Source organism: Emys orbicularis, chromosome 7 (assembly GCF_028017835.1).
Source record: "Emys orbicularis isolate rEmyOrb1 chromosome 7, rEmyOrb1.hap1, whole genome shotgun sequence".
Taxonomy (NCBI): Eukaryota; Metazoa; Chordata; order Testudines; family Emydidae; genus Emys; species Emys orbicularis.
Window position 1 is genome coordinate 32,797,546 of NC_088689.1, and position 15,650 is coordinate 32,813,195.

The window sequence follows — 15,650 nt, forward strand, 5'->3', positions numbered from 1 at the left end:
AAAGCAGTAATATTACATGCACATTGCTGCAACTGAAACCTTGACTGTTTACAAAATCAACTTGTTGGGATATAGCCAGACTGATTCATCCAGAGGTGAATAAAATGACATAAAGCTATTTCATACATACAGTACTTTGTGACAATATTTTGTTAGCCTTTTATGACTATTCTTATCTCTCTGTGTGTGGGTGGGTGTGTGTGTCTCGCTTTCAGAAATCTGATTGCCAAGAAAATCATTAGATAGGGTTGTTTTTTAACTACAAATGGAATGTCCCCTTATTTTTCATTTTATTTTCCTAACTTTTAGTTATTTTGAGTTTCCTGGTTCACTCGATGATGTAAGGAGGCATCAGGTTTGCTCAGCATGTCACTCAAAACTTAGCACCCGGTACTAAACGTCTATGCTGTGTGACTTCACCTCTATGGCAGCAACAAAGAATTAGCCCAAGAAACCCACAGACACGGAGGGAGACAACGCGTGGTTTTAAAAGGAAAGATATGGAGCAATGACAAAATCCTCCCTTTTGATCGTAAAATAGTCCCGGCTATACTGGGCTATCAACAGGAGTTCTTAGAGAATAGTGTCAGGTCAGTTCCTCAAACCAAATGGAAAGGCTGAGTGACAGGGAGCCGGAGTACATGGGGGTTTGGAACTCAGGGAAATTGCTCGGCGGCTCCTTTGCGATGCGCGCTGCTGCTGCTGTGGTTACAGATTCATTCAAAGGGCTGTGGGGCAAAGCCGCCGGGCTCTCTGTACCTCAGCTGGGGTAGGGAGAGGAGCCTGTCAAGACTTTCATTTGGAGAGTCGGCTGCCCTGAGCCCACTCTGCAGGGCCCGACTGGTGTGTGTGAGGGGTTTGCCATTGACTTCACCGCGGGTCTCAGGCGTTCAGGGGCTTGCCCAGGGCCCTGGCTGGCATCCGACACTCGGCCGAGAACGTGTCTTCGGGCAGCACTGGGGCACGTGCCCTGCGCTGGGACACGCGGCGCGGGTCCCACCACCACCACATTAGCACTGCCCGACGGGACCTGCGCCGCTCGCCCCCTGCCCACCCCGTCCGGGACAGAAGGACTCGCTCCCTTGCGACGTTGTTAGTCACCCGATTGTAAAGCACAACAACGCCCTCGCCTTTGTGCAGCGGGGCGCGCTGTATATTTACTGTCCTCGCCTGCTACTTCCTTGTTCCCCCAGCGGGCCAGGTGCCGTAAACCACCCTGCGGACACCGCACCTGGCCCTGCGGATGTCAGAGGAAGAGGAGGAGATGCGGCTGCTGTCTGCCCATTCCCCGGGCCAACACTCCCCACTGGCACCAGCAACCCTGAGCAGCCACCCCGCCCCGCTGCTTGGCACCTGGGTGCCTGGCCTGGGGGCAGCCGCAGCGTCCCTGGCTCTGGTGGTGTGTGATGCCCTGGGTGCCAGCCAGATGCCAGGCGCCTGCGTGACTCCCCAAGGGAACTGCACCCGTTTCCCGTTCTTCTCGGACTTCAAAGGCCAGAACAAGGTGGCCCTGAGCGCCGTGGAGACCGCCGTCCTCTCCTGCATCTTCCTGGTGTCCCTGCTGGTCAACATCTGCGCCATCTCGCTGCTGGCCAGGAAGAAGAAGAAGCTGCGCACCGCCAACTGCCTGATGCTCAACCTCTTCTGCGCGGACCTGCTCTTCATCAGCGCCATCCCCGCCATCCTCGTGGTGCGCTGGACCGAGTCCTGGGTGCTGGGGGACGTCGTCTGCCACATGCTCTTCTACGTGATAAGCCTCAGCGGCAGCGTCACCATCCTGTCGCTGGCGGCGGTCAGCCTGGAGCGCGTGGTGTGCATCGTCCGGCTGCGGCACACTGCCCGCTTCAGCTGCAAGCTGCTGGTCGGGACCCTGCTGGTCATCTGGGGGCTCGCCGCCCTCGCCACCCTCCCGCTCTGCCTCTTCTTCAACGTGGAGCCCCTGCTCATGCACGGCAAGGTAAGGAGCGGCTCCGGCGAGCTCTGCCCTGCGCCAGCCTGGGGAGATGGGGGCAGTGGGGGCCCAGGTCAGTACAGTGCCCAATGATCCAGCCCACCTGAGGCTGCTGCCTAGTGACCCAGGAACCCCAGCGGGTTGGGAAGGGGAGGCTGGTTTGGGAGTCTCCAGCCTTAGCTCCCCGCGAGCAGCCTGACTCCAGCCTCGCCTCCCCCAAAGAGTGTCAACGCGGCCAAAGCTCTCAGCCAATAGAAGCCGCAGCATCTGTTCCGACTGGCTGGATTGAACGTCCCAGGTTCTCATCAGCACCGCAAAGCAGCGGCGCGAAGCGAGTCCGTGCGCCTGGAGCCGGTGTAGCGTGAGCCGGGAGCCGGTGTAGCGGGCTCCCTGCCCCGGGAAAGCGGCAGTGCTGGCTGTAGTCCTGCCGGGGCGCCCCGAGATGCGATGCTGTTGTTAGACCACGTTTCGGGGGGAGGGGGGGCTGCTGGAGATTATCCAGAAGGCCAGATCGATTCAGGTCGAGCGGTGTGTGATTTGTTATTCCAGCGGGTGCTGCAGGGCAGAGACCTGGGATTACAAACTGGAGCCGTTACCCGGAGAGTGATGCCTAGCTCCGGAATTGGGGTTAGACGTTAAGAGGTTAATGCCCCATGAAGTGTTATAAGGGGGCAATTTTTAAACAAAGCCTTCAAAGGTTGGCAACGCCTTCTTGCCTTCTCCTTTTTGGCCCAGCAGGGTTGCTGGAACAATTTGTATAGTGGGGGTGCTGAGAGTCATTGAACCAAACTGTAAACCCTGTATTTAATGGAAACCACTTCAAGCGACAGGGTGCATGCAGTAGCACCTCTAGTTCCAGCACCTGTGCGGACCAATATTGATGTTGGGTGTTACCTCTGTTTATTAGGTTACATTTAGCCATTGAGGTGTGGAATCAGAGTAGGAATGAACTTCTTTTAATGTAGGACTTGATCCTGATCCGCTGAAGTCAATAAATAGCAAAAGTCCCATTCACTTCAGCACAGCAGAATCAGGCCCTAATTGAGGTCTTCAGTAGATCAGTCCCACGTTCAGACTCACATGGATTTTTCCCCCATAGAAGAACTGTACCACCAGTTACTTGTTCGGCAGTGCTTTGTCCTCGCACTGCATCTTGTATAAACATGAGGCGTTGTGTTCCAGCTTAGAGCTGGGAAAGCCCCTTTTCCGCATACTTCTCTTTTCAGCGATCAGCTGCCTGTGCCCAGGGAGTAGCGCCTTGCATTAATTCATATAAGAGCTTTTCCTGAAAAATGCACAAACATCTTTTTCTTTTCAGTGTACAATAATCCCTCCTGCATGCAAAAACAAACAATATGCTTACAGAATATAATACTGATTTAACCAATCCTTCCAGGTTTTTAATTGGTTTTTCTATTTGTTTCTTTAGAAGTTATGAGTTTACATTTGAAAATTGTCACTAGCATTTGCTATGCTATTTAATTATTGCACCAATTCCATATTTGCATACCAAATCTTGTGAACTACACACCTGTCATCATGTTTTGAGAAACATTCCACATTGAAACAACTATTTTGTTTTCATTAGTAACTATTTCCATAGATCCTGTTTATGTAGTGGCCAGTTACTTTAATGAGCATCAAGTCAGATGAAATGTAAACATTGACATACGTTTGCAGAGAACTTTATACTGAAAGTAAATATCTAAAATACAATATTAATGATTTTCTTTTATTCTTTGTAAACAGGAAGTTCAAATTTGCACCTTGGTTTGGCCCAGCATTGCAGAAGAAATCTCTTGGGACGTAACATTCACCTTTGTGGTCTTTGTAATACCAGGATTAGTCATTGTGATCAGTTATACAAAAATTTTACAGGTATTTTTTTCTTATAGTTTTATTACAAAATGACATCTGGCTGGCTAGTAATGTAGTAATGCTAAACAGTATAGATTGTATTTGCTCAAGTATAACAGTTTCAGCTGAGAGAGTTTTGTTTCCATTATAAACAACAGCGAAGCTTGAACAGTGTGTTACCAGAAACCCAAGATACAATCAGTCTTAATTCATGTACACTTTGGGGCACCTTACTTAATATCATGTATTGATCATAATTAAGGGCCTATATAAACTTGCTAGAGATACTGTACTAACAAACATCTCAAACAACTGAAAAATCACTGTTGAGCAGATCCTGCATTGCTTGTACCCCCAAAACTCAAAATGGATTCAGTGGGAGTTGTACGACAGCAAGGAAGAGCAGCTCTGGGTCATAAAGTCCTTAAAACTGTTTTCCCCCCACGCCCTTTGAATCTACCCTTTTCCTGCTTTAATTATGTGTCATAATTAGGGCTTCTGATTTTAGGTTTTAACTGATAAACACCAACACCTCAGTTACAAAAAAATGAAATCAGTATTATCCAATAAACACCACAAATGGTTTCTTGTGGAGTATGATTTCTCAAGAGAAGTAACATTTTGTGCATTTCTTGGTCCGTGTAGACTCTGCTGGTGCACACTAGAGGTTCACTGTCTAGTGTGCTTTAGTGTAGTGCTGTTTGAAACAGTATTACATTGTAGCCCATTAGAGGATATTACAAAGGGAGTACTCATTATAGTGTATACAAAAGAGAAAGCGCCAAATCCTTGCTTTTTGGACGTAAAACTAAAAAATTGCTAACCCCCAAAATCAAATTAATAAGTGCCCTAAAAACAGAAGCCATAGTTATGATGTGTAGTTACTCTCACCCAATCTCCAGAATGTTTAATAAATGTCAGCAAACAAAAGCAGTAGACAAAAAAATAAAAAAGGCGGGGCAGGAAAAGGGACATTTTTGTTCTACTTTTTCTCTCTGGGAGGGAGGTGTTTTCTAGTGGCTTAAACATGGGCCTGGGAGTCAGGAACCATTGAGATTTAACCTGTATTCTGACACTAACTCTCTCTGTGACTTTTGGCAAGTCAAGGGCCCTGATCCTGCATGGTGCTGCAACCTGTCAATTCCCATTAACTTCAATGGGAATTGAAGGCCCCCAGCACCTGGTAGGATTGGGCCGCTAGGGCCAGATTGTGACTCTAGCCACACGCCATGCTGGGGTGCCTTGTGGGTGTCTTACGGAGTGCAAAGAGAGCACAGCTGCTATGACATCTTTGGAGAGCATGGGCCACAATTCCTACTGCTGCATGTCAAAACCCTCACTCTTCTCCAGGGCTCACCAAACTGTCCTCTCTCTTACCCGCTCAGGATTCCTTCTTCTCTTACCAGCCTGAAGGTTTCCTCATAGGCTTTTTTCATCATAGCCCCTCTTGGGCAGCCTCCCCAGTTCCACTGGTGGCGTGGCCCTGCTCCAGGCCTGCCTTTGTCCCTGGACTTTCTTTCTTCTGAAGAAAGGTTTCTCCTTATATTTCCTGGGACTCCTTCCCAGGGTCCCTCTGAGGAGTACAAATGACAGAACTTCCTTGTTCAGTACTTAATTGGGACCAGGTCATGCTGGACCCATAGCCTCCCTGAAAGGGTCAGTGCGCACCCAAGATCCACAGGTATGAAAACAGTTTTTTTCTAGAGTTCAGCCAGAGAGAAGAGAGGAGTCCACAAATTAACCGCAGTGCTGGGTGGAGTGACTGAGTTACAGGCCAGCATGCTATTCTACAGCAGACAAACCTCCTCTCCAGCACCGATCCAACCCATTCCAGATTCCCAACTCACCCTCCTCCTTGAGCCTCTCCCCCAATGCGCACAGACACCTACCATCCATGTTCTTCCCATTCATCAGTGCTTGGAGCGCTAGAAAAAAGCTGATTTTTGACCTGTGGATCTTTGAATGTAAGGCCTACCTAAATGCTGTCTTGGGTGTGGTAGGTGGTGCAAATGTACGCCCTTCACACTGTCTCAGTTTAGGGTCCTTAAGTGCCTCATTTCCCGTTCTGTTGCCAGATGGAGGCCACGTCTGGGTACTGTGCAATGGATCATGGGGTATGACATGGTAGCACACCAAGTAGCATAATTTTAAAAAGGAGGCAACTACTGGCAGTGGATGAGAGAGAGAGCACTGTTTGGCAGTGGCAAGCATCTGTCCCTACCAGAGTACAATTTTAATTGACCAGACAGACCTGAATGCAGCCAAGCACCATGGAGCAATCCATCCCAACCCCATCCACAAGCCAAACTGATTAGATAGGAAACATCATCATCATCACCATGTGAGTTCCCAACTCTTATGCCAGGAAGCAGCAATCTGTCTCCCAAGCCAGTGAAGGCCATGCAGGACAATTACTCCAGCACTAGGACCCTAGTAACATATACAGACAGTGGAGCTGGCTGAGGGGGAAATAGTCAGATTAAGGACAGGGAGTAGTAGAGCAAAGAAGGCTGGGCACTCATTTCTATGCATTCTCCTTCCACCACTTACAAGCATGAAAGAGGTTCCTTGGTTTTGACTTTCCACATGGGAGTGATTTCCCCCCTGAATTAGGGTCCAAGCCAGTGAAGTGCTGAGAGCCTTCTGAGAGATGCTGAACCTTCTCCCTGAAATTAACAGGAGCTGAGGGAGCTCAGCATCTATCAATGCCTCTCGGAAATTCAGGAGACCAAAGCCTCAGTATCTCTGCAACAGCCTGCCACAGGCTGCAGTTCAGAAAGTCATAGGTACATTGTGCTGAACTTTGCCCCATGTTAATAACATGGATCTGTTTGTTGGTGGCCAAGACCTGGGTTATAACTCCCTGTGTGATTTTGGACATGTCTGTTAACCCCTTTGTGCCTTAGCTTTTCCAACATTAAAGTAGGGACAATACTTTACTGTCCTTGTAATGTGCTTTGAGATCCTGTAACGAAATGAATGATGTGAGTGCAAAAAGACTGATTCTCCCCTGCCTTAGGGCTGCTTTGCAATGCTCCACCTGCACCACTAAACCCAGGATGGGCAGAGCCAGTCTTATGCACCTTCATCACCACCTATTCCTGTGGCCAGGGCAGGGCGCATCACCAGCAGCTCTCTCTTGTACCAGGGTATTGGACCTTGACAAAGCAGCACCACAACTGAGGGAGGGCTAAGATGGCTTAAATCACAATGAGCATTCCTTGGTCAGAACTAATGATAAGGAACCAAAGTACTTACTCATCATTAGATGCTGGAGAGGTGGGCAATATTATTGGTAAAATTTAACATATTTAAATACCAAATATTGCATCTAGTGAACAGTAACCCTCACTATTCAGGTCCCACTTTAACTGAATTTCAGTGAACTAAACCAAAGTTTCACAAGTCACCAGGGCCACCCGGGGGGGGGGGGGAGCAAGTGGGGCAATTTGCCCCAGGTCCCGGGCCCCACAGGGGCCCCCACGAGAGTTTTTCGGGGCCCCTGGAGCAGGGTCCTTCACTTGCTCCGGGGGCCCTGGAAAACTCGTGCGGGGCCCGGGCCCCCGGAGCTTCTTCCGCTCCGGGTCTTCAGCAGCGGGGGGTCCTTCCGCCCCGGGACCTGTCACCGAAGTACCGGGTCTTTGGCGGCGGGGACCCCCCGCCGCCGAAGACCCCAGGCCTCTTGAATCCTCTGGGCGGCCCTGCAAGTCACAATCATTACCATGCTTCTGTAACCCATCTTTGCTGCTAGTGGGAGCTGTGCATGAGGAAGGAGGATTTTGCCCCTAAAAGCGGAGATTTTTCTAACTCTCCAGCACTATTTTCATACTGGTTTCAGGATTACAAAACCACAGTAAGACAGTGTGTAAAACAGCTTTCTTCCACAATAAAAAGAACACAGTAATATGATTACAGCATGTAGAGAGGAAAACGAGGTGAAAACTTTTGTATAACATTCAAACAGTAAACAAATCGCATTTCAGTAGGAATAAGGGTTTGTATTCTCAAGGTGACAAACATTTATTTTCAGTGCATTGGGACAGGTATTCATGGCTCTGTTCAACATAGTTATTTTTCATTTTGTTCAAAAGCACATTTGAGGGTTAGGAGATAACAGAGAGAGGCACCAGCAGCAACAGGGCTGAGTTATAGAGCTAGGAATTGGGGGGAGGGTTTGTAGGAACTCCTTGCCCCAATTTGCGGGTGTGAGCTTCATCTTCCCAACCACTCCACATTTTACCTATCTACAGCCACATATTCAGACTTAATGCGGATTTCACTTGATGTGAATAAGGTCACTAGCTTGTTAAATATATGCAGTGTCTAAAAATGTCAGAACTCTTGGCTAAATTCTGCAATCCTTAACTAAGCAAATCTCTCAGTGAATTCAGTGAGAGTTTTTCTCCAACAAGGACTGCAGAATTCAGATTTGTGGTCCTTTTAATCAGTGTTAATGAAACTGGAGAAGTGCTTTAAGGCAAGCCAAGTTAACCTGTGACTTGAAGAATGGTCAGCATTCTGGAATGTGAACTGTTACCATGAGCAGCCTGACATATAGTGGGATAAGGGATAAAGAAGGATAAGGATAAGCCTAAAAAGTTTTGGGTTGTAAATTACCTCCGAGCTTTTTGAACAGGTCTTAACATTTCTTAAACATATGCTTTTGTATTATTAATAAATTAGTGTTTATCTATATGTATTTCACAGAGTATATCCTCTAAGATCCTGGGTATGCTGTTTAGCTTCAGCTTTCTCTCTTCTGACTCTGGACTGCCATCCCTGCCCCTTCTCTCTCCCCTCCTGACAATACACTCTTTTTCTTCCTGTATCTCTTTTGCTTCTGCAACTCCCTTTTTAATCTCACCTTGCTTCTAGGATTCCATCACTTTCGCTTTCCTTCTGCTTCAAGTGAATTGGCATCCAATCTGTTTCCCTTCCCCTAGCCTAGAACAGACACTGTTTATATGGAATTTGAACCTTAAAAAGTTTGTTTCTTTCTAGAAATAGGGGCCTCTTTTTCTCCCTGTAAGACAGCAGTAACTTCTGTTGAGCACAATGGGACTTACTGATGTCCTATATCAGGACAAGCAGGCTCCAAGAGTAGGTTCAGTTTCCAAGAATGCCTTCTCCCATCCATACTATGAAGAAAAATAAGCAAATGGGTCCAAGGGCTGCTGACATGAATGCAACTTCACTGTTAGTGAAAGCATACCATGTAAACGTCATGAAAGCAAACAACATCTGCCACCCAAACAAACATTTGCCACCCAAAGAAACACATGCCGCCCATGATTAGCTGAACCAATTGGCAAGCCGTGCTAGACAAGAAACATTTTAAAAAGCAGCCTGGCCTTTGAAATAACCTGCATAAATCATTCCACTGCTGATCAGTAGCTGATTATCTCTTCAGTGCTGGATCCATCAACCTTGGGTGTGTGCACAGCAGTGATTTAGAGCAATGATAAGGACAACACAAGTAATGTCAACTGGCTCTTACTTGTCCTTTCATTACTATTGATACTAATAGATTTTATTTGTACATCACTGGTACACAGAAGTTTCCTGGGAACTTTTTAATCAAACAAATGCAGGTAAAGGGACTAAAAGTATCAGGTAAACACTACATTTTAAATAAATACAGATCCACAAATAAAACTCATGTTCCATGGTAAAGGCCTTTTGAAATAAAAATGTCTTGAAACCTGCTTTAAAGGACTAATTCTGTTACTGTCTTCAGGTCAAATGGAAGGAGATAGCCCTATCCTCACAGAAAAAGACCTAAATGGTGCCTCTCCTGTTCCTGCAAGCTCCGGGCTAGAACAGAGCACTTCAGAAAGCACAAGGGTAAATAGGAAGCCAGAGGCTCAGAAAGGGACCTAGACCTGATGATGGGCCTTAAAAGTTAAAATCAAAATCAACCTCTGCAGCAATTGGTAAGAGCCAGTGCTTAATCTGTGCCAGGGCTTGCCACAGCTGAGCCCCAGCACTCTAGGGTTGGCAATTCATAGCCCTGGCACCTGGGCTTGCTGTGTCAGTTTTGAAAATAAAAAAAAAATTGCTTGAACCCCAGCACCTAATTGCTTGAGCCCTGGCACCTCTTTCATTAAAAATTAAGTACTGGTAAGAACATAATGGCCATATTGGGTCAGACAAATGGTCCATCTAGCTCAGTATCCTGTCTCTGACAGTGGCCCAGATGCTTCAGAGGGAATGAACAGAACAGAACAATTTCAAGTGATCCATCCCCTGTTGTCCAGTCCCGGCTTCTGGCAGTCAGAGGCTTAGGGACACCCAGAGCATTGGGTTGCATCCCTGACCATCTTGGCTAATAGCCATTGATGGACCTATCCTCCATGAACTTATCTAATACTTTTTTGAACTAGTTATACTTTTGGCCTTCACACCATTCCCTGGCAACAAGTTCCACAGGTTGACCGTGCATTGTGTGAAGTACTTCCTTATGTTAGTTTTAAAACTGCTGCCGATTAGTTTCACTGGGTGACCCCCTAGTCCTTTTGTTATGTCAAGAGGTAAATAACACTTCTCCTATTCACTTTCTCCAGACCATTTATGATTTTCTAGACATCTATCATATCCCCCCTTAGTCAGCTCTTTTCTAAACTTACCAGTCCCAGGCATTTTATTTTCTCCTCATATGGGAGCTGTACCATACCCCTAATCATTTTTGCTGCCCTTCTCCTTAGCTTTTCCAATTCTAATATATCTTTTTTGAGATGGGGCAACCAGAACTGCATGAGTATTCAAGGTGTGGGCGTACCATGGATTTATATAGTGGCATTATATTTTCTGTTTTATTATCTATCCCTGCCCTAATGGGTCCTAACATTCTGGTATGCAGGATACCCTCTGCCTATCCCTGATTTTGGTCAAGCACCTGCATTCAATATTAGCAACGGACCAGTCATTTTGGCAGCTCACAATATAGAACATGGTAATAGGCTAACCCAGATGACACAAAAGAGGCTCAGAGCCGTTGGTTAAGATACAGCCTTTCTCTGGTGTCCTCTCGTGATAGTCTTAAAATCATAAAAAAACAGCTCTGACCGATCAGCTTTCATATAACCTTATAACATCAATCCCTGAGCAAGAGCTATGCCTAGACACCAGATTACACTTGCCCATTGAAGCAACACCCCAGTAAAGACTGGGAAGCCTGGAGAAATGTGGCTCTTCTTACATTTCCTTTCTGATCTAGTCAACATAATTTTAGTCTTGCCACAATTCAACCTAAGCCATCCAATCTTGGGATTTTATATTACAAGTGCAGAGATACATAATATCTCTCCAGAGCAGGGGTCGACAACCTCTGGCACGCGGCTCACCAGGGTAAGCACCCTGGCGGGCCGGGCCAGTTTGTTTACCTGCTGCGTCCGCAGGTTCTGCCGATCACGGCTGCCACTGGCCGTGGTTTGCCACTCCAGGCCAATGGGGGCTGCGGGAAACAGCGTGGGCGGAGGGATGTGCTGGCCGTGGCTTCCTGCCGCCACCATTGGCCTGGAGCGGCGAACCGCGGTCAGTGGGAGCCGCGATCAGCCGAACCTGCGGATGTGGCAGGTAAACAAACTGGCCCAGCCCGCCAGGGTGCTTACCCTGGTGAGCCGCGTGCCAGAGGTTGCTGACCCCTGCTCCAGAGCCTAGAGAAAGTGAGATAGATAGCTGGGCATCATCTGCACTACAGTCACATCCAAACCACATCTCTCACCTAACTCTCCAAGAGACAAGCAAAACTGAACTGGGGATCACCCTATGTAATTCAAGCAGTGACTAAGAAGAAATACGTATATACTAGATGAGACTACTCCATGGCATCATTGTACAATGAGCATGATACAAAGTATTACTGGGGTGGTGTTCAGTGATCACACAATGCGTAGGTTTACTTGCAAGAGTTCTGGGTTTATCCTGTGTCCAATTCCAATTGTCTGTGCATAACAAGAGCACCAGAGCATCCTGCCACAGGCCCTAATACCACAACTGGGACCAGTTCAAAACAGTTATAATCATATCCTCAGGTAATGAAGCAATACCACAGATATTACAGATACCACAGATATCAGGCCTCCTTGTCCACTCTGGTAACAAATGCTAGCTTGACAAGTGTAGTTTCAGTGCTGTGTCCAGGCTGAAATTTATCATCTACATCTGTATTCTCCAAGTGTTTGGGTAGTTGATTGCTATCATCTTCTCAAGCGCCTTGGCCAAAATAGCAGATTAGAAAGCAGTTTGTAATCCAATTGTCAACACTGCCCGACTCTCCTGTCAGGCAGGACCCAAACTACAAGACCTTCACCAACTCAGAGTCTAAAACTGGTCTCAAATCTTCCCACCAAAGCAAGGAATTTGAGACCTCTGTATGCAGCAATAATCTCTTAAACAGGGTATCATGTGTTTGCAAAATCTTATTCTTAACAAACCCCAGAGAAATAGACCTCCAGTGATTATAGATAGTCCAGATGACTAAAATAGATACATACATTACACAGGATTGATAAATCGAGAGACAAGGTGGGTGAGGTAATATATTTTATTAGACCAACTTCTGCTGGTGAAAGAGAAAAGCTTTTGAGCTACACAGAGCTCTTCTTCAGGTCACTTCGCCCACCGTATCTCGCTAATATTCTGGGACACAGGGCTGGTCTTACAGATGGGCGATGTGGATGACCACCCAGGGTGCCATGGTTGGCGGGCAAGGCGCTGGTGTCAAGAGGCAAGGAGCAGGGCAGGCCTTGGGTGTGAGGCTGCAGAAGGGAGCTCAGGGTAATGGTGGGGTGGAGGGAGGCAGTGGGAGCCTGGGGCAATAGGGGGATGGATGGGGAGGCAGCAGGGGCCAGGGGCAATGGGAAGATGGGTAGAGTGGCCGGGGTAGGCAGCGGGAGCCAGGGGCAATGGGGGGGGGGGGTGTGGGGAGGCAGTGGGAGCCAGGGGGAATGGGTGGGAGGCCGGGAGAGGCAGCAGGGCCTAGGGGGGATAGGTGGGGAGCCCAGGGAGGCAGCAGGCCCAGGGGTGACAAAATACAAGTTCTCCCAGGGCACCATTTTCCTTAAGGGTGACCCTCCTGGGACCAATATTGCTACAACAACACTTCAAACAAGGTTGATAAATGATTTTTGAGGACACTGTCAGCCCTGCAAACTAACTGAATTTTACACAGAGAATAACTGATAAGGGGAAAAGCTTGTCCTGAGTTCAATGTTTATCTCCACTTTCACTCTAACCTGAGCAAGGCAAGTGTGATTATTAATCTTGTTCTTATTGGGGGAAATGTTCAAAGGCACAAAAGGCAGTTAGGTTCCTTATTCTCACTGATTTTCAAAGCCTCCTAGTTAGGCACCTAACTGTGATTTGTGGTTTTGCAAATCTCTCCCCTTGTCCACATCTTATGGACAGGAAAACTGAGACACAGAGAAGTGAAGTGACACCTAAATCTACATACCAAACCAGTGGCAGTGCTCCTGCTCCCAATCTCACCTTCAATCCACTAGTTCATGCAGCTTTTTCAATAAAAATAATGTGCATGTAGAGAGTGATTAAGCTAGAGAAGCAATATTAATGAAGTATTACACTGAATGAGTCAAATTGCAACTTCTGGAATAAAAATAAATAGGCCAAATCAGCATAGCTTCATTGACTTCACTGGAGCTGATTTACACCAGCTGAGGATCTGGCCTAATGGGAGAAAGTATTTAGCTGAAGTGTTTGCTGAATTTTGGAGGTGGGGGGTTAGTTTTATTGGATCTACAATTAGAAACTTTAAATAATGGACACATTTTAATTTTGCTGTGTTGACTTCCCCGAGAATGGATTTTCCACAAGCACTAAGCACTCACAATTCCAATGGAAGACAATGGGAGCTGGGGAGTCTTAGCACTCTGGAACATTAGAGCCCACAGCCCAGCTCCTGAAACATGCTTAAGTGCCTAGCTCCTACTAAAACCAATTGAATTGTTTATTGAAATCAATCTGGATCAGGGCCTATGTGCCTCAATTTTGCTTATTACGCTTTTACAGAAAAAGTAAAGATTTTCATAAAGACTACAGGATGCACAAGGTGTCAGGGCTGTTGTAGACAAAGTAATTCTGATCAGTGGCTGATAAACCAAGATGTCAAAGACAATACACTGAATTTTAAATACATTCTCACTCAAGTTTAAAACCTATCACCTAATGGAAGTAGTATGCATCTGGGAGGTCTGAGAGACAAACAGAAATTTTGTGGAAAAATTATTCTGCATTTGAAAGACATCTCTGCTTTAACCAGTGTACCATACCACTGAAAACCCATACACAGAGAAAAGTCTGAGCCAATCCCTGGACCCAGGCACACTCAGACATTGGAGGTGGGAAAATCTGAACCCAGATCCAAATTCTGCAAATGGTCCATCCTTACAATGGGCAGAACCAACATTCTGGTCTCAAACACCTACATACGTTTTTCAGGTGTCAAAATCCGGATCTAGATTTTGAGTCTTGAGCCCATCTCTAACTATCTGTAATAGAATTTTAGTGCAGCTCTACTCTGAAAATTAGTACGCAAAAATGGCACCTGTTTACTCAACAGTTCTGCTTCGTTTATGTACCAGTCATATTTGCTGACTTTAGTGACTAAATTAAGTTGTTACTACTTTTTACTCCTATTTACCTGCAGAGCCAAAATGTCTATAAAAGAGTGAGCTGGATTCTCTTCTTTGTGCATCAACAGGATTGTTAGCTATACTCCAGTCACAGTCAATTACCCCTGTGTAAAAATCAACATATTTACACAGATGAAATAACCTAGATTATCATTTGAAGGCAATGGGATTTCAAGGGTAATGAAAGGCCTAATTTGACTTTAATGCAAAATGGGTGATGAGCAAATGCAAAATGGGTGATGAGCACGAGAAGGAAAGAACCCAGCTTGACTACCAGAGTTTCAGGGCTGGCAGTTAGAAAAAAAACAAACCATTTTTCTACTAGTTAACTCAGCACATTGGCAATGTACTCATTGAGAGGCAATAAATACAGAACTCTTGCCCTTTTTAAAGTCACTTCCAGAGCAGAAACATGATTTGCCAAGATTCACTTCTGCAGCTTTAAAAAAAAGCTACTCAGCAAGAATTCTCTGTTACAATAAAAGTTATTTTGTTTTTGAATGCAGATTACAAAAGCATCAAGAAGAAGATTAAATGTCAGTTTAGCCTACTCAGAAATTCATCAGATCCGAGTCTCCCAACAAGATTACAAGCTATTTCGAACTTTGTTTGTGCTGATGATCTCTTTCTTCATCATGTGGAGTCCAATTGTCATCACTATTCTCTTAATTTTAGTTCAGAACTTCAAACATGATTTGAATATTTTGCCATCATTTTTCTTCTGGATAATGGCATTCACTTTTGCCAACTCTGCCGTCAATCCAGTTTTGTATAATGTTACCCATTTCAGACACGAATGGCGGCAATTTCTTTTGTGTTGTGCAGCTCTTCCTGGACGGAGAATGACTAATACAGAAACCACAGGAAGAAGAAATGACCACAGAGAATCTAACTTATCTGTAATTTACAAATAAGTAATGTATGAACTATGTTTCAGCTGTTGCTTTGGCTGCTAAATCATACACTTTTCCACACTGACCAGCTCACCATTTTATAGTATTATATGCTAAAGAAAGCAGATAGGAAAATAATTGTATCTATAGTTCAACTTCTACAATCCTAACCCAGGCAAAATTCTATTGTCTTGGGAGTTTTGCCTGAGTAAGACTGCAGAATTTAACCCTATCGGCCTAATTCTCTTCTCACAATGATGTAATCAGGAGTAACTTCACTGACATTGGCGGAGGCAC

General features: G+C 46.0%; 1 protein-coding gene across 1 annotated transcript; it reads left to right on the top strand.

Moving 5' to 3' along the window:
* The first annotated feature begins 1,243 nt into the window (after window positions 1-1,243).
* Window positions 1,244-15,374, top strand: FFAR4 (free fatty acid receptor 4). Its single transcript, XM_065408460.1, has 3 exons — window positions 1,244-1,957; window positions 3,701-3,829; window positions 14,967-15,374. Exons 1-3 carry the CDS (start codon window positions 1,244-1,246, stop codon window positions 15,372-15,374), a joined length of 1,251 nt encoding a protein of 416 aa, XP_065264532.1.
* The last annotated feature ends 276 nt before the right edge of the window (window positions 15,375-15,650 follow it).

Excerpts from the sequence above, each read along its gene's own strand:
- FFAR4 (XM_065408460.1), top strand. The coding sequence starts at position 1,244 with ATGTCAGAGGAAGAGGAGGAGATGCGGCTGCTGTCTGCCCATTCCCCG. Across the intron at positions 1,958-3,700 it reads CCCTGCTCATGCACGGCAAG|GAAGTTCAAATTTGCACCTT; the intron begins GTAAGGAGCGGC and ends CTTTGTAAACAG. Across the intron at positions 3,830-14,966 it reads GTTATACAAAAATTTTACAG|ATTACAAAAGCATCAAGAAG; the intron begins GTATTTTTTTCT and ends TTTTGAATGCAG.